This window comes from Etheostoma cragini, chromosome 20, assembly GCF_013103735.1.
Source record: "Etheostoma cragini isolate CJK2018 chromosome 20, CSU_Ecrag_1.0, whole genome shotgun sequence".
NCBI classification, from domain to species: Eukaryota; Metazoa; Chordata; class Actinopteri; order Perciformes; family Percidae; genus Etheostoma; species Etheostoma cragini.
Genome location: NC_048426.1, coordinates 17,326,257 through 17,345,405, shown reverse-complemented (window position 1 = coordinate 17,345,405; position 19,149 = coordinate 17,326,257). Strand labels below are relative to the sequence as shown.

The 19,149-nt window shown below is 40.4% G+C and overlaps 1 protein-coding gene across 4 annotated transcripts in view; it reads left to right on the top strand.

Annotated features, from left to right (window-relative positions):
* Window positions 1–19,149, top strand: part of col12a1a (collagen, type XII, alpha 1a) — a 56,958-nt gene that overhangs the window by 29,105 nt on the left and 8,704 nt on the right. For all 4 annotated transcript variants that reach the window (XM_034858096.1, XM_034858094.1, XM_034858095.1 and 1 more), the window contains 22 exons: window positions 2,005–2,134; window positions 2,304–2,443; window positions 2,570–2,699; window positions 4,481–4,623; window positions 6,351–6,480; window positions 6,891–7,033; window positions 7,142–7,271; window positions 7,863–7,982; window positions 8,108–8,254; window positions 8,419–8,535; window positions 8,681–8,833; window positions 9,027–9,101; window positions 9,217–9,356; window positions 9,501–9,624; window positions 9,734–9,877; window positions 10,121–10,285; window positions 10,542–10,580; window positions 10,721–10,859; window positions 11,500–11,642; window positions 12,123–12,232; window positions 17,334–17,492; window positions 17,777–17,854. In XM_034858096.1, coding sequence (XP_034713987.1) covers window positions 2,005–2,134; window positions 2,304–2,443; window positions 2,570–2,699; window positions 4,481–4,623; window positions 6,351–6,480; window positions 6,891–7,033; window positions 7,142–7,271; window positions 7,863–7,982; window positions 8,108–8,254; window positions 8,419–8,535; window positions 8,681–8,833; window positions 9,027–9,101; window positions 9,217–9,356; window positions 9,501–9,624; window positions 9,734–9,877; window positions 10,121–10,285; window positions 10,542–10,580; window positions 10,721–10,859; window positions 11,500–11,642; window positions 12,123–12,232; window positions 17,334–17,492; window positions 17,777–17,854 — 2,799 coding nt within the window. The remainder of the gene's footprint in view (window positions 1–2,004; window positions 2,135–2,303; window positions 2,444–2,569; window positions 2,700–4,480; window positions 4,624–6,350; window positions 6,481–6,890; window positions 7,034–7,141; window positions 7,272–7,862; window positions 7,983–8,107; window positions 8,255–8,418; window positions 8,536–8,680; window positions 8,834–9,026; window positions 9,102–9,216; window positions 9,357–9,500; window positions 9,625–9,733; window positions 9,878–10,120; window positions 10,286–10,541; window positions 10,581–10,720; window positions 10,860–11,499; window positions 11,643–12,122; window positions 12,233–17,333; window positions 17,493–17,776; window positions 17,855–19,149) is intronic.

Sequence of the window (19,149 nt, the reverse complement as noted above, 5' to 3'; positions counted from 1 at the left end):
GCTCCAGACAACACAGCCCTCAGGTTCATAGGGACACACAAACCTCTCCACCACGATAAGGTGATGGTTCCCCGGATCCTTTCTAGTTTTTCTCAATATTTCCTGGAACTGCAAACAGTCTCCCACTGGTCATGCATTTTTTTGGCTGCCTCACTGAATATGCAATACGTTTTAGATGACAGTTGAATATTTTGTTTTCTCTTTGCTTCCATACGCAAGACTTAAAAGCAAGTGTGCTAAGTGGTGCTTATTGCACAAACCCATACACAGGACTACAGATCAATAGGCACGCAGATAAGCTGCAAAACAACCCCTTAAATCAGTGTTAGATGTTCCACCCAACTTTGGTAAGATGTACAGTATACTTTATCCATACTACTTGGCATTTATAGGTTTTGATAAGTTGCTTAAGAGAGATCCAATTTAGACGCTGTAAAAGTTGACACATTTTTAGGCCAGATAATTTAACATCTCTATTATATGAATAGACAGTTAACAGATACGTCAGAGATTAAACTTTGATGGTTTTGATGTTTTGTGTGTGTATGTGTGTGTGTGTGTGTGTGTTTGTGTGTGTACCTAGAAAGTACTGTGCCCATGGGTGTCTTATATTATAAAGTAGTTATAAGGGCTACACCAGTTCTCACAAATCTGGCTATTGGTGTGCTGTTCTTTCACTTATTGTTATAAGGTCAGATGACATTCAATATGTGTCATAATGGACTGGAGAGGGCAGCTAAAGTTAACTTTTAATTAGCTCTGTCAGAGGTTCTGTGCAGAATTCAGTCATGACTCAGCTGGTGTTACGTAGGTCTTGGTTGACAATTACTTTCCCTTTTAACACAAGATGGGATGTTTTCCTCCTTAGTATTTTTGAATGCCTGGGTGATATCTCACTAAAAGGTTGATAGAAAACTGGAAGCTAACAAGCTAGCATCCCCCAAGTTGTCTTGGTTCCCTGTCAGGATTTCAACAAGTAAAGCTAACCAAGAGCGTTTTGCATTATTTTGTCTGGGACAAGTTGTTTTTTGGAAATGTCTGACACACATGTTGTACTTGTGCACAAGAAAACAACTGCATTGCCAAATTATAAAACTTCCTTCCGTTTGTTTTTCTTTTTTTCTTTTTTTTTGCTGTTAAAAGAAAAAATGATTCAGCCAGCTGGTTGAGAGACAGAGTATTAAGTGATTTAAGAAATCCACAGAGGAGTAAAGAGGATTTAAACACACAGCGCCTAAAATATCATATCCAAATCCTCATTTAGTAAATCCATCACCAGTCACGACTGTTTTGACAAGACATCCGACTGTTTCAGCCATCAGTGTACATATTTACCTTGGCAAGTCTGCTATGTATTAATCAAGTCTAAACAGACTCAAAACCATTCCTCCTCTAAAACGTGGACGGTCTTGTAGTTTTCAGGTAGAATTCCTTCCTTCAACTTATAGATATCAATTTAAGGCACCCATGGAGAGTTGTTAAACTCTTTGTTTGATCTGTTTATTGGAACCCATCCAATAAACAGATCAAATAGCTTTTCCCTTAGTGTATACTGGAGTTGCTAAAGGCTTGTGTGAGCTATAGCAAGACAGATGCATTTTGTAGAAAATGCAAATGTATTTCAAAGAGAATGAAGAGCCTTGTTGCATTTTACTGTAACCAACTAAACTAGTAAACAATTGTTTGACTGGCTAAATTCATCACGTCTATTGGGCGCCAAGTGAGCTCACCTGATAGTGCGTGCGCCTCATTTACAGAGGCTTTGTCCTCGCCGCAGTGGCCACAGGTTCAATTCTGACTGCTGACCCTTTGCTGGATGTCATTCCCCATGTCTAAACTGTCCTGTAAAATAAAGGCCTACAAATGGCAAAAGAAATCTTAAAATAAAAATTCATCACGTCTACATTGAATTATGATCATCTCAGGTTTACAAACATTTGATAGCACATATATATAAAAAAAGATATAAACCAAGGCAGCTAACATGTATTCTTCTCCATCTAGACTCAGATTGGAGGGAAGAAAACTACTGTCCTGCTTCCCAAGCTGACCCCTGACACTGAATACTCGATCACCGTGGTGGCGGTCTACGCCAAAGGAGTCAGCATGGAGCTGAACGGCCTTGGAAAGACCAGTGAGTTGTGCTTCTCTTTGATTGCTCCCAAATGACAAGTGATAACTTACACCGTATGATTTATACCGTTGTAGTAGCACTTTCATGGAAATTCTCTTTGAGCATTACAGCTTATGGACACTGGTTGGGTGTGACAGTTCAACTCTATCATACTTTTGTTTTACCCCAGAGCCTTTGGGCGGTGTTAGGAACCTGCGGGTCACTGACCCCACTACCAGCACCTTGAATGTTCTTTGGGAAGCTGCTGAGGGCAACGTGCGTCAGTATAGGATCTTCTATGTCCCTGCAGCTGGAGGAGAGGAAGAGATGGTAAGCTAGAAAATAGTTCTAGAGCATTAGACAGTGTATAAATGTGTTTCTCTTTATAATCACAATATGGTCATATCTGGAGGCCAGAGCAAAACCTGATGCATTTATTATTATACTTCTGCCCAGGTCCAGGTACCAGGGAGCACCTACAACACTGTGCTGAAGAACCTTCAGTCTGATACTGTCTACACAGCGACTGTGGTTCCGGTCTACTCCAGTGGAGAGGGACAACGCATGTCTGAGAATGGCAAAACCTGTAAGCACCGCATGCATATAATCATTGGTGTCGGCAAAAAGTTAAATAAATAGGATAAATAGAAATATTTAGGAGCAGTGGTGACATCCTTGGAAGACAGCTTTCCAGTTTTATAATAGCCCATGCAGCCCGAGAAGAGGACCTTTGAGAATGACAAACTGAATGACGGCAGTGGGATTTCAAGAAATCCAATCATGTTCATCCAGAATAAACTTACTGGCCTCAGTTGCTGGCTCACTGTTACTGTGTGCCCGGAACATTCAAAGAAGCAGCCATTTATAACTTATTCGTTTCAGATCATCCAATTCCTTTCACAAGCTTTGAGCCAAGCCAAACTGATCAAATGCCATTTGCTTCTCAAGAGGTGAATTATTTGCACACTCACACCTTACATGGAAAAAGGAATCATAAGAAATAACATAACATGATAGTATTAAGCTCAGTCAGCTTAGTTTAAACTTCATTGAAGAACACAGATTTTTCAATTTTTCCAACAATCTCTGCTGGGAATGAATCAGCATGTTGCGGGGTGATTGCGTAGGAAAGAATTCCTCCAAGTTGGCAGCATTATAATGGTATATCCTCTCTTTACAGTAATATTGTCCATTTATAGGGTGGAATGAAGGGTAGTGGTAAGGGATAATGGTTAGGCTGGGTAATGGGGGAGGGGTATATTGAGTAATTGGCTCTCCTTTGGGAAAAAGCAACAGAAAGAGGGGTTAGAAATGAATGGAGAGCATTATATGTTTTATGGCTCGCAACTCACTTGGCTAAGGTCATGCTCCATGCCTGCTACCGTTACCCCCATTTTCCCTTCTGAAGCAATGGTCCTTCATGTTCTGTGGCCTTTTTTCCTAGAAATGTTAACCAAACTCTTCTATAGTATGTACGGTATATCAGATCATACTGCTACAAAACGTTTTACAGCTAATCTTGTCACTTTGATGCTTCTGACAAGTCTATTGTCATCTCCAGTCAAACTGCAGTGCCTTAATTCATTCTCCCCTTTATATGCAGTTTAAGGAAGGATCTGTTTCACTGTTTAAACTAACTTTGCAAGCCGCTGACTATTAATTGTGCCTTACAATTCAAAGCAGCTTTCTGGCCAACAGGCTTTGGTTTGTGTAACTTTAAAGTACGGAAGCTCATTCCCTGCGTTTTCCCCTGCATTTATGGGGTTTAATAGGGACCGGCGCAAAGCCTCTAAACATCTGCTTTGGTGTTTTAAAAGGCAAGCTTCACACAGGGCTGCAATCCACCGTGTGCATAATTTTCATCAACCTTCAGGGCACCAAAAGGAAGTGTTCTGTTGATAGCAGTATTGCTAAATAATGTCTTAAACTTGTCTTCGTTGGTTGCCAGTATTGGCCCATTTTATTTAAGTGTTCTCATGTATATGTTGGATTAAACTAAACATTGAATATCTAATCTATACCATGTTGGGTTAAATGAGACAAAGTGAGAAAGTGTGTGAGCATCAAATTTACTAAATCTATTCATTACCCAATTATGATTACTTGACTTAAACAAACTGTTTTGTCTTTTCTTCCTTATGTCATCCACTCTTGCAATCTATCTTCCCAATCTTAACAAACCACTTGATTTGCTGGCCTTCAACCTCACCCTGCCATCACTCTTTCCTCTTTGTCTAATGGCTCTCTCTTTAATCTTCTTTCCACTATGTACCCTTTTTTGCTTTACCTTAACCCTAATCCTCACTTAACCTTTCACTTCCTCATCTTTAACCACCATCTTTTGTCCAAACATTACTGACTTGGCAGTGGAGCGTAGCCCCGTCAGGAACATCCAGGTTTTCAACCCTACTACCAACACTCTGAATGTTCGCTGGGAGGCTGCCACGGGCCCAGTCCAGCAGTACCGGGTGGTCTATGCTCCTTTGACTGGCACCAGGCCCTCTGAGTCGGTGAGTTTTCATCCACTGTGTGTGAAGAGGGGAAGTATAGCACATATGCATAAAAAAGACATTTACACCCATAACTACAACTACGTTTTTATTGTTTCATCACAGCCCATCAGTTACCATCTTAATGCTTATGCCCTTAAATCATGCATTATTCACACACAAACAGTGAGGGTTTGATCAAAAAAGAGCACACCAGGGTGGAGGTGTAAGCACATGTTGCCCAAGCTACAACCAATTAAACATCTATCTATCTATCAGTTTACTGTTTGACCATATGTGATTAGGAATCAATACAGCCTCATCCATTAATCTGTTCACCAAATGCTCTATATGTGAGTGTTTGTACTGTATGCATGCATATGTGCAGTTATTGCCTGCTGAGTTCTTCTCTTTTACGCACTGCTGAAGATTTTAACCAAGTCAGCGTTCATTAAATTGCAACTCCCATTCTTGACACAAGATGTGGCATCTGGCAACATTTCTGGGTGTCTAAAAAGAATCCACAAGCAACTTTTTAAGTGTTCCTTTGACATGGGGCCATTAGCTCCCTCCAGAATTTACCAAAAAGATTGGATTATTGACAACAGTTTCTGTACTGACATTCTAATAACATGGTCTTTGAAGAGTGATGCATATTCTGGTTTATTGATAAAGGTGTGCAAATTTATTGCAGGCTCAGGCCTTTTTCCATCACCGGAGCCAATGATGTGCAGCACTGTGGCCTTTTTCATCTGCCACCATCAAATTTAACACCAGCTGGAAATTTGTAGCATGAATTACCAGCTTTACCGATGTCGCTTGTGATGTTACTTTTTATATGGAGAGTCTCAAGCACTTCAGTAAATTTCTAACCATGACAGATGGAAGCTGTCTGTAGACAACAAGATACTGTTGCATTCAAATGTACCTTGAAACAATTGTAAGCAGATTCACCAATCCATTTACTGTTCTAATGATGAACGTTGATGATGCGTTCTCTCTCTCACGTAACCCCCATCTCCATTTCCATCGCACACAAGTGTTCGTCCCTCCCCCCCTTTCTCACTCACTCACACAGGTTATCACCAGCCCTCAAGGAGTTCTGACCTTACTCTGTCCAACTATATCCCCTTTCACATCGAGGCCTCAACAAGGGTTGACTTTAGTGTTTGAAAGGGTTAATCCACCTTGACGTGGGGGGATTTCAATGGGATTTGCAAACGCTATGCATTGCTCCCCGGTGTGACCCAGGTTGTCTCTAAATTTTCATGATCAACCGGTGTTGACCAACTTGGTTTGAATTGACTAAAGAAGGTTGAACACAGGTCAGAGAACCCTGGTCCCACCGTGGCCATTGGTGTGAAAGAAGTATAACTAACAGACAGAGAGAAAGAGAGAGTGGGGTGGAGGTGGCCACTACAGTATACAATCAGTTGTTGTCAAGTGTCAGACTAAATAGCGTTGCCAGCTGTCACACATCAAAGGATTATTAGGCTCTTCCTTTCACTTAGTGCTGACATTAAGGGATTGTTAAGTGTCAGAGGGACGGTACAACACAAGCAGCTGTCAGGAGAGGGGAAAGGTCTTGTGCACCTCTACACAAATTGCTCAGGTTTCTTAGAAAATAAACACATTTGCTTTTATCTTTGTCTTATTGTATTGTTAGGTTTAGGTCTTAAATTTACACTGTACTGAATTTCCTGCACTGAAACGCTTCAAAAGTGTCTATGCTCTGTTTCTCTATGCAGATTTTGGTACCAGGGACCACCACCACGGCCCTGCTACAGCAGCTACTCCCAGAGACTGAGTACAATGTTGGAGTGGTTGCCCTGTATAGCGATGGCGAAGGACCCACTATCAGTGACAATGGAAAGACATGTAAGAACCCAGAGCCAGTGTGTTTAAAGATCATCCTTGAGTAGAAAAAACAATCTAAGGACCTTATGTATCATGCTTTTAAGAGTGCAAGTACAGATCTAGTAGAAGTATTTCAGTGATCAACTATTACAATTTTTGGTTTCACCTTACTTGAATGTATCTACATAAGAGTGACATGACACTGTCATAAACATGTCATAAAACATTATAAACAAGTCTAAACGTTTATGACAGAACACTTCTTTTAGTGAGTGTCATTCGATTTTGTCATGACAAGTTGTGGTTATGGTTAGGGTTAGGGTTCATGTGTTCATGACAGTGTCATGTCACTTATGTAGACAACTTAAAGTAAAGTGTTACCCCTTTTTTTAGTACAAACCACAAACACTTTTTCACGTTTCTTCGCTCAGTGCCCCGCAGTGGCCCAAGGAACATGCGTGTATACGACCCCACCACCAGTACTCTCTCTGTGAGCTGGGAACATGCCGAAGGTCCTGTCACGCAATACCGCATCACCTATGCCCAGACCACAGGAGACCCCATTGAGGAATTTGTAAGCAACAACTCGTCTAAATAATTAATAAAAATATATCACAAAATTGCTTTTGATTTGTTCTTGTATTAATCTCTTTATTAATGTGATATGTGATATGTCTTACAGACTGTAGTACCAGGAAACAGAAACAATGTGATTCTGCAGAACCTGGATCCAGACACTCCTTATAACATCAGAGTGACTGCCTTGTACGCGGATGGAGCAGGAGGACAGCTGGAAGGAGATGGACGCACAGGTATGAACTATTGAATCAGTGCGTTCTGTGTGTTTCAACTAATGCCAAGGACATGCAGCTAAGCAAATTGACAGACAAGTACCAAGAATATCATGCAGTACTGCACACACACACCACAGTAAGGAATCCACAGCAGAAAATCTGCATAGACTGATCCAATGCTTAGGATCCTTGACTATTGGACAAAAGAGGAATAAGAGAAATTCTTGACTTTTCATAAAGGGAAAACACACCAAGAGCTTTTGCCAGATAATAATTAACTGGCTGTGCTCCAGTGAGAGAGATCTCATTCTTCCAGTGCTGGCCAGTGTCTGCCTAATTTTGCCTTTCAAACAAAAAGAAGCTCTATTACATATGGTAATGCCACTCCGTTCCTTGAGGCGGCTTTTTTGTGTGATCTCTCTGATATGGTTGATTTATCATCCCCTTAATCATGTTAAGATATTTTAACCATAATTTAAAAGTCATTATGAGCAATAAGCTATATTACAGTAATTACCCTGCTGACAATGCTGAACAGACTAAAATTCCATCCCTTTCCAATGAAAAGAAGCCTGTGTTGACTGTGCTGTCCCATCTTGTTTCCTACAGTGGGTATGCTCGGCCCCAGGAACCTTCTTGTTTCTGACGAATGGTACACCCGCTTCAGAGTGTCCTGGGACCCTGCCCCCTCCAGGGTTAACGGATACAAGATTATCTACCAGCCTGAAGGTATATGAACGGGTTGTTATGAGAATACATATGTTTGTTACTAAGAAAATATGTTTTAATGCTTAATGTAATAACATTTATACAATCAGAGGGACTTTCTTTATAATGCTTATCTCACCTTTCAGGCTCTGATGAGTCCTTGGAGGTGTTTGCTGGAGACGTGACGTCCCACCAATTGCATAACCTGAAACCTGGAACCACCTATGACCTCAAGGTCCTGGCACAGTATGACACAGGCCTCAGCGCGCCTCTAATTGGACAAGGCACCACATGTAAGCTGCCGATTCTATTCATTATTAGTTGACAGGTTTATCTTCACAAAATTAATTGGATGATCCTTGTTTTAACTGCAAATTCATTATCTTGCAATTAGGTTTTGTGAAGGAATACAGCTACTAAGAATACTTAGAATACTAAGAAAACTGCTTCCCTTTAGTGTTCCTGAATGTGACAGATCTTACCACCTACAATGTTGGCTATGAGTCCTTCTGCATCCGATGGACCCCTCACAGAGCAGCCACCTCCTACAGAGTCAAAGTCAATCCTATTGACTGTAAGTGCTTTACTCAATTACGCACTATAAAAGCCTTGTTGACATACACTTTGAATTTGTTAGATTTCTGCAACCTGAATCTTTCTAATCTGTATTCTTTCTTTCTTTGTTTTTGTCTTCTTCTTTTTTTCTTTCTCTCCGCTAGCCTCCAAAAGCGGAGCTCAGGAGATAACAGTCAGAGGCTCGGAAAGTACTCACTGCTTTGATGGCTTGACCCCTGACTCTCTCTACGAAGCCACGGTGTACACCCAAACTCCCAACCTGGAGGGCCCCGGAGTCAAAGTAAAGGAGAGGACATGTAAGATAACACCCTCTAAGCCAGTTTAATGCTAATATGTGAGAGGAGAGTGCTGTCACATTATTAAGCTTATTGGTAAAAGCTACTGAAACCTCCAATTTATTTTGCATTACATAAATATGCCCCCATCAGTTACAGTTTAGTAGTATGACCATTCAAATGTTGTGAATTTGTTTTTGTTTTGGTCTTGCAGTGCCAAAACCAACAGAGGTGCCAACCGAGCCTCCCACCCCCCCTCCTCCAGCACCATTCCCCCCTGCACTAGATGGTGAGGGGAGCTTTAACTTTGCATCTGTGTGCTGAAACAATAACCATAAACCCTAATTCTTATGGTTTAGCTGACATCAAGGCTTTACATTAACATCATTTTACATGTGCCACAGTGTGCAAAGGTGCCAAGGCAGACCTGGTCTTCCTCATTGATGGTTCCTGGAGTATTGGAGATGATAGCTTCAACAAGGTCATCCAGTTTGTCAAGAGCATGACTGGAGCCTTTGACGTCATCAGCCCTAGTGGCATGCAGGTCAGCATAAATCGTGGTGCTGTCTTTCATTATTATTTCTTCGTTACAGACAAACTGTAACCTTATGCAATGTTTAGAAAATATATTTTGTTTAAATATCCATGTCATTGTTATTCTCTTCTAATTTTTGTTTTCTTTGAACAGGTTTCATTTGTGCAGTTCAGTGATGACGCCAAGACAGAGTTCAAGCTAAACACCTACTACGACAAGGGCATTGTGATATCAGCTTTGCAGTCTGTGCGCTACAGAGGAGGCAACACCAAGACTGGTACACCATTGCGTGGCGTTTTAGCACACAAAGTGTTAAAAAGAAGATCTACTGCAGATCTGATGTTCTTTGTCTTCTCCCCTTCTTCTCATCCTCCTCCTTTTCCAAGGCGTTGCTCTGAAGCATGTTTATGAGAAGGTGTTCACCTCAGACAGTGGCATGAGGAGGAACGTACCGAAGGTGCTGGTGGTGGTAACAGATGGACGCTCCCAGGATGAAGTCAAGAAGAGTGCAGAAAAACTGCAGCATTCTGGTATGTGTGGCCTTATTAATCATTGTCATTTTGGTGTGCATTGTATGTACAGTCCATACTGTATGTAGTAGAGCTGCTTTTAATTATCCATTTTCATGTTTGCTCCAAAACTGCAATTTTCTTCAACAGAGCCACAGTTTTATGGCTGATTTAATAAACTGTAATTTAATAACCCCTGCACTGATATAACTGCCCGTAGTTATTGGGAGCTTAACAATTGTCTTTGTGTTTTTGCCCCCACAGGCTACAGTGTGTTTGTGGTTGGAGTGGCTGATGTGGACACAACAGAGTTGAGAATTATCGGCAGCAAGCCCAGTGAGAGACATGTGTTTGTTGTTGACGACTATGACGCTTTTGCCAAGATCCAGGACAACCTGATCACCTTCATCTGTGAAACAGCCACTTCCAGTAAGGCAGACATTAATATATTACAATGTCACATTTTAGTTTAGTAATTCTGAATTCCAAGATTTATTTATTTATTTTACTTTTTTGTAACTTCTGTTGTGGTTGATTAGTGCACCTGAAGAGGTAACAGGAAGCTCACCCATTGCTGCACATTTCAGCTGATCTTTTTCCAGGAAATGTACAAACAGACATGAATCACTTTCTTTCAGCATTAATCTGTTTTTCCAGCCTTTTACAACTTGTTGTCCTGTTTCAGCTTGTCCTCTGATCTACATCAATGGGTTCACAACACCTGGTAAGCATACAGAATCCACTTACACTTTGCACATGAACTAATCCCTCCAGAGCTTGTTGGCCTTAGCTATTATGCTACACTATAACAAGGTTTTGCTATTTCTATGCTCTCAACACAACTCCTCTTTCTATCCCTTTCAGGCTTCAGGATGCTGGAAGCTTTCAATATAACAGACCGGACATTTGCTGGCATAAATGGTGTGTCCATGGAGACGGGCTCTTTCAACAGCTACATTGCCTACAGGCTGCACAAGGATTCCTTCCTAAACCAGCCCACCAAGTAAGAGACTAAATTGTATTTTATGTCCAACAGAGTGTGAGTCTCACTATGTGCATTTTCTCAGCCAATTGGCCTTATCTCCTGTGAACTATAATCCTGCCCAGCCCACGGCCATTATTTATAATGATGTTCAATAGCCTCTGTAGTCATAGGGGTTTCCCCAGTGCCCTTTGGCAATGAGCTCACAGCTATTTGTTGCAGCTTGTTGAATATGAGGTGCTAGCAGCAACAAGAAAATGTGGTCATAGAATTATAAATATCCTGGACCAGGCCCTCCTCCCACCAATGTCATGCTGGGAGCAAACAAATCACCCCTGAGACAAGAGCTTTGTCTTTTTTATCGGGCCTCAATTAATTTGTGTTAGGCAATTTCAGTATGTGCACAAATGGAAACACTTTGAACTGCAGTAAAGGAGAGGGGAAAGAAAATACTTTCAATATGTGGGCAATTTCTGCAAGGCCAGGGGAAACACTGGCAATCATTTACAGGTTCCGTAGCCAATGTGATAGTCTGGGTCCAGTATCATTGTAGCAAGACATTATGGTCTTGGTATTTATTTCTAAAATTGATATTCTTACTGCTAGAGTGATTAGGGCACAGCTCTGACCCGTGACTCATCACAATGTATGTTTTTAACAGGGAGATCCATCCAGAAGGGCTTCCCCCATCCTACACCATCATCCTGCTCTTCCGCTTGCTGCCTGACACAGCCTCAGAACCCTTTGATATCTGGCAGATTGCAGACAAAAACAACAACCCTGAGGTTGGGGTCACCATAAACCGTAAGCCTCATATCCTGTTGTGCCCCTTAGGAAGCTGCTATAACTAACCCAACATATACACAGCTGTGAACTCATCATTAACAACTTAGGCTGCTTTCTTTCTCTCTCTTACCTAATTTACAGGCAGCCAAAACTAATTCATCTTTGTCAGATACGATATGTGGTAAATAAGGCATTGGAAACATTGAAGTAAATATAACCACTGCCCTCCATTACATTCTTTTTTAGGATTTGGCTCTACCTTTTTATTCTCCACTAGAAAGCCTTAATTTTTAAATAAGTATCTCTTACAAATGTGTGCTTATGCACGTGGTAAATGCTAGCAAACAATTACGGGCATGGACCTAATCCCTTCTAGCCTTCCATTTATTCTTCTCCGCTCTCTACAACCATGTGTTGTCTATAGTCCTGTCTGTGCTTTGCGTGCCACCGCATCGTAACACACTGTCAGGCATTCATCAAAGGCTCTTCTCTTTTCAGCTTCCAGCAAAACAATCACGTTCTACAACAAGGACACCCGAGGAGAGATCCAGAGAGCCACGTTTAATGAGGAGCAAGTGAAGCGGGTTTTCCATGGGAGCTTCCACAAGGTAAACACAATGCATAATTCTGTACTCACCACATAGTGATATTATTTAAGTCTGGCTTTGATAGGACAAACTGGGAATCTTTTGGGCTCTGTGGGCTGATTATCCTCATTAAATCATTTTACATGCAGAAGATTGTTTTCATTCTTTTTACTTCCTTTCACATATATTGTTTTTAAATAATTTCGTATGTCTTGGTGTGACTTTTATGGTTCATTAACGTTGGCTGAATTACCTTTTAATATGGTATTGACAAACAGCCAATGCTATGTAGCTGTGTCATGTTCACTGTCAAAAGTTCCCTGCTATCCATCTCAGAGTGTCAAAGAGAGACGTTTTATAAGTTACTTTGATGCATGGGGGATGGAGGCTATTAATAACTTTAAAGAGAGGTTGGAAGGACATTATGATACTACGGTTAAGGGGCAGGCTGATTTGGAATTCACTTAACAGCTACCAGGATAGTCTCCAGTCTTGATGTGGTCAAGGAGACTATCCAGGTAGTTGTTAAGTGAATTCCAAACCAGTCTGCCGCTAACCGTAGCACTAGTGAGGGGACGGGATCTGTTATAATTTGGGTTCAGCTTAAGTTTGTTTTAAAAATGGCATAAAACATTTCATGAATATAACCTAAAGTCTGCCTATTTGTTAAACAAGCTGTTCTCCAAAGATTTAGTATACAGAAAATCAATGCAAGAACTGTGGGCTAGAATATCCTGTTAGTCCATACTATTGGTCAATCTCCAAAAGTACTGGATTCTACATTTCCCATTATATAACTTAATATGTCAATGTCAATGTCATATTTATTTGTATAGCACATTTCCAAGTCCGAGGCCTACCTCTTCAGTACTCCACAATAAAAAGCACCAAAAAATGAAACAGATACAATAGAAGACACAACAAATAACAAATACTAAGAAAATAGAATACAACATTCATCAATAGCATATTTTGTTAGAATTCCCTTAAGTGGTAAACATCCCCGTCTTTCATACTCTATGTCACAGTATGTAACCCAGGCTTTCTGTTACAGTATACATTTAAAGTTTCAAACCCAGTCTCACATCTACCTTGAACATCAACCAAACCTGAAAACATCATCAGGGTTATGTTTTTAGACTTGACAAAGATCCTCCAGAGCCACAGAAGACAATACACAGCTGTTTTCACAGGCTGTGCAGAACTGAACAGGACAAGTACAATGAACTTTACAAGTTAAATTGGTGGAGTGTCCCTTTAAACTTGTTGCTGAATCTCTAATAATAGAGGGTATTAGACTTAGAGATGGATTAAGGACACTTAGTTGTTGTGTTCGCATGAATAGCAAGCATTGTAAGAAATGGATTAAAAGGTTACATCCAGATGTTTTTAACTGTCCCGATGATACATTTTCTTGACTCTGAAATGAATCCTTGCCATCAGCGGCTCTGTCTTTCATGAAAGAAATTAAGATGAATCTCCCTTTGAGAAGTATTTATTACTACTACTATTATAACTACTCTTCAACAAATCAAAACCTGGCTCTAACTTGAAGTAATCACTTACAGTGGTGTTATTGCAGACTCTGTTTCTATTCAGTGGTTTAACCACTTCATTATGCCCACATTCCAAGCTTACAACTGTAAACAGCATTTGTATAGTAGGCAGTCCCTTGTGGCCACAGCAAGAGGTAAAAGGAGACATCAAATGCCATTAAATCCCACCCAAAGCAGCAGCGAATATAAAACATCCTCTGTTATGTTCCACTACAGTCGGGTGTAGAGACTAGAACAATGAAGTACAGTATATTTTCATACCAACCTTGAATGACTCAAGATGCTCGATTCATCTGGGGAAAAACGACTTGTGGCAATGTACTAAAAGTCACGTCCAGTTGCATTTGACTTTTTTCTCAAGGAAATGTACCAGGGTCTTACATCAAAGTATGCCCACTTTCTGATATTACAAAGTAATAGGAACTGATGCGAGCGATACATGGGCTACCAGATCACAGCGTACTGTATATGGCTTTTCAGTTTGACCATTTAGCATCTACACACTAATTATAGGGCAACTTCATGAATGAATAGGATCCTGGAAAATGTTGGGTCAGGAATAAGATGTAAATGACATCATGAAATGATATGCTGGTCTAGTTGGACAGTATGTTCTCTGGTCTGTGGCCATGGTGGAGACTGTAGTCTGAATGTACACAGTGTGGCTAGTTTGTGGTGCAGTAGTTGTTCCATGAGCTGGCGAGTTTTCAGCGGTCTACCTAGCTGCTTATTTACTGGTCTGCTGAGTAAGTGCCATTGCCGACCAGCTGTGCTGGTGTGTGTTTACATGTTGTCAGTGGTCTCCCAACACTTTGTCCGTGGCTATTGCAGAGTGACCAATGAAGATGGTTGTCACAAATGCCCATGTGTCCACAAAACAAAACCAAATCAATTCCCATGTTGACGTTTGAGTTTTAGGCTAAGTAGTAACGTTTCAACTTATTTCATTGTTAATTAATTTACAGATTATTTTTGTCATTAATTAATTAAATAAATAATTATTTCATCTATAAAATGTCAGCAAATGGTAAAAATAAATACTTGTCACCTGTTCCCAAAGATAATGATGACATCTTTAAATGATTTGTTTTGTCTGTCCAACAGTCCAAAACGCAAAGATATTCAGTGCACTATGATGTAAGACAAAGAAACAGTAAACAATTTACATGTGGGAAGTTGGGACCTGTGAAATTTTGCCATTTTTGCTTAAAAGCGTACTTAAATCAATCCCCGATTAAATTGTTGCCAATTGTAATCTATTAATCTATATAACGTTTCAGCTTCAACTACCAACTACCATTTCAGTACATCATATAGTACTAGTAGTACTAGGGTTTGTTTGATACTGCATATTTGCTGCCTTCATGTCATTCATGGCTTTTCCTGGCCGTTAATTTTTACAGAATTATGACACAAACCTATTTCTATTACCTATTTCATTAAGAATGTGTGTCACTTGAACTGCAGTTTAGGTATTTGTCAAGTGTTAAATGCACTTTATGTCCTTTCATGCCAAAGTGCTGGGTCAAAGAGTGCTTGCAGATTTTGGCTTTCCTCCTCAGGCTATTTAATAAAGAATAACCCAGGCTGGAGAGGTCGTGGTCTACCTCTAATAGAACATGTGGGAAAGCTCTCAGAGATGACTATAGCAGATGCTAGCCACTCACTAGCCCACTAGGGAATCCCCTCCCACACTCAAAGGGTGGGAGTCCGGTGGGGGAACTTCCCTGTTAACTGAAGAGAAGAAGACATTTTCCACAAGCCATAGTTATGTCTTCAGAGTTACAGTGGTAGATGTTTGAGTGTGTATGTTGCTGTAGTAACTGAACAGTGGTCTTTAGTAGGCCTTCATGCTGAAAAAAAATATACACCAACCATATTGTTCTTTAAAGTCTTGAACTCAATCCTTCAAACTTTCTTTTCAGGGACTCTGTTGGGAAGACTGTGTCAGTATACGCATACCTTCATTAAGACAGAGAGGGAGGTTTTTGCCAAATTAACTGCACTCATTGTACTTTTCATTTGAGATTTTTTTGAGACACAAAGACGTCTTCTTTCTGTGAGCAGGACCAGTCGACTCACTGAACCTAAAAAACACAGCAGGAATACAGGAAATTACATATTAACGTCTCTTACCAAAGAAATCCACAGTGCCTTGTCTGTTCGCAGGTGTGAGATCAGCTTAACATCTAGAATGATACAATGAAAATAATCAGCCCAACTGGGGATTTCATGATCAGTCACAGCACCGTTTGCATCTATAATGATCATGTATTTCCCTTCATGCTCAATTAAAGCTAACTCAATCTTGGATCCATTTTTTTCATAGAGAATACTCACACCTAATTATTATTGCATGCATGGAATTAAGGTTCAGGATTATGGAAACGAAGGAACAGTCAGGACAGAGCCAAGAACAATAAGATGTAATCTCATAGCAATCATGGAAATATGTGTATTGAAGCGGGGGATGGTGTTAGTCTGAAATCTTACCATATGGACTCTGACTGAGTGTTGACACAATGAAGCACAGTGAAGTCTTATAATTGATGAATGAAATCTGTCTTTGCTGCAGTAGGATTGGATCACTTAGCAGCAAATATCAACTGAGGGAAGCAGTGGTCACTAAAAAGCTAGTTTTTTTTAGGCCTTATTTTCCAGTAACTACTGTGATTTCATTGTGTTCATTCATTGGTCAGTGAGGTAATATATACATGATCACTATTAGCCATCCCATTATATCATCCAAAGCTGTTTTGGTAAGCCCTCAGGAGCATCATGGTATAATACATCCATGCCAGGACCCTGGGATAAACGACACCCCTCTCTCTTTGTGGTCCACCAGAAATTTGTGATTGGTTGCCAGCAACTATGGCCTAGTCTGTGGTGGGTATGGTTTTGTAGAAAGAAATGGTAGCTTGCTTTTCCTGACATAAAGAAAGCTTGTCTGACTGTTGAGCAGGGAAAGGATTTGCAACAGTGAGGGGAAAGTATGGAAAGTGTAGGACGTTTGATGGCATACCGCAAATGATATTGCTTCAAGATGTGGAGCAGGGTTCTCAGGAAACAAAATCTGGCACTTTGTCATTCAGTGTTGTTATACAATCACTGACTACAGCTTTAAAGTTGCATAGAAATGCCAACTGTTATATATCCTTTTTTATGGTCCATTCATCTGTTGAGGCATTAAACAGCAGTCCCATGCCAAATCAGTAACCACTCTGGGGTAATATCAGAATCTATAATTAACATGGTTCTGCAAAGACTAAACACTTCATTTCCCAATTATGTGGAATACAGTATCAGCATATTTAAGAGCTTTAGACAAGATGGATTAAAAAGGTTCAGTGAAGTTCTTCCCGGGTTTATGGTTGCACTTTCTCTTTAAAGGGGTAATCATGCCCTTTTAAAGTACAAATTAATGCCAAACACAGCTTTTAAAAAGCTCCAATGTTCTTAGTATTCTTTGCCAAGTAATTGTGTTGCAACAAAGCTGGCAGCTGTGAAGTATTAAGAAGACAAGAACATTTTGTTAATTGTGCCCTCTCTCCATCCTCCTCCTGCAGCTCCACATCAGCATCTCTCCAGAAAAAGTCAAGCTCAACCTGGACTGCCAGGAGGTGGCAGAGAAGCCGATCAAGGAGGCCAACAACATCACACTGGACGGTTATGAAGTGCTCGGCAAGTTGGCCAAGTCTGGAGGTGGAAAGAGGCAGTCCGCGACAGTAAGCGAAAAAAACATGTGTGAAAAATGCAAAATGCTTGGAAACGCATGTTTGGAAGAGCATCCAACAACTTTCGAAAGAATGAATACCCAAATCCTCTTGTGCGTAGATGCACAATTAAGTTTGAACTGCTCCCAGCAACTGCCGGGAAGCATAAAAATCTCCCATCTTTCTATTTCTCTGAGGGACTGACTGTTGTTCTGTTTTCTACAATGTGCATTTTTATCAAGAATGGGAGACATTTGTAACACCCCTCAATTTTTTTCCGTTTCTCTCTTGTGTAGTTCCAGCTCCAGATGTTCGATATTATCTGCAGCTTGAGCTGGATCAGCCGAGATAGATGCTGCGACCTGCCCGCCACAGTAAGAAAATGTGTCATCTGACGCCCTGTTTACACGTACATGGTTATTTTGACAAACTGTGACATTTCCCTTTGTTTGTGCCCTTTGTTTACACACAAATGGAGAATTTGACTATAAAAACAAGTCTTTCTAAAAACTCTGGCCAGAGTGGCGATTTTTGAAATCATCGTTCGCGCGTTTGCATGTAAACTGAGACATACGGAGGTTTAAGCAGTCAAGGAAGTGAGGAAGAGAAGAGAGATGAAGTGATGCGTTGCTGTTGTTGCTATTTTCAGGATTCTAAATGGCTAACGTGGGCTTGAGCTTCTCTTTACACTGCCACCTACAGGTTTGGCATGCTCTTGACGGCATATATACGAGTACATGTAAATGAAAACTTTTCTGCAAACAGACAGGTTTGCATGGTGTTATTTTTAAAACTGGTGAGATTGAAATTTCTGTTTATGAAATTGTGTAAACGTAGTATTAGAATCATTTAAAAACGTGTGTAGGCGCATTCAAGGAATATTCTAGTAGATTTCCTTAACATGTTTTGATGTACATGTAGATCTAATTGCATTTGTAGCTGAAAAAACATGAATAATGTTGGTTCTTAGAATAAAAAGTAGAAAGAACTAAGCATATACTGTATACATGCATAGCTTATCAGATGTTTACGTATGCTGGTGTGTAGTCATTAGGCCAAATGCAAGGCTGATAATAAGATTGCTCTTTGAATAGAGAATGCCTCAGCTGAACTGAATTGAGCCTTGTATCCTGTCTGTGTAATTGTGCTAATCGGACTGTTGCCAGTATGATCTCCCAATTACATGAAAACAAGTGCTCCTTTAGACCTAGACCATGGAGCAGACAGTAAATCACATTTATTTTGATTCAGTACGGTAAATACCGGACACATTTATCTAATTAAGAGTAATTCATCTGTAATCTACATCAGATATGAATACATCAGGTCAATGACCTTATATAACTAATAATGTCTAAGACTCAGTTCCGAAAATATGGACAAATTTGCAGCTGTCAGTGAGCATCTGGTCTTAAAGCCCCACACTGATTTTGCGTGAACCACTGTTCCATCATGACCTTTGCTGGGTTTGTAAACTGTCTCTTTTTCTTAAATTCCAAGCAAAGTCAAAATCGCAGTTTGCCATGATGCTGTCACAAAAATACAATAATTTTCTCTTTTACTCCTTTCTGATTTTTGATTCTGATTGCCAAGACATGGGGCGTTTCTCAATACCAAGTAAGCAAAGAACGGACTTGTGTTCTTGGGGAGACCGTACTTGCTAGCTGTA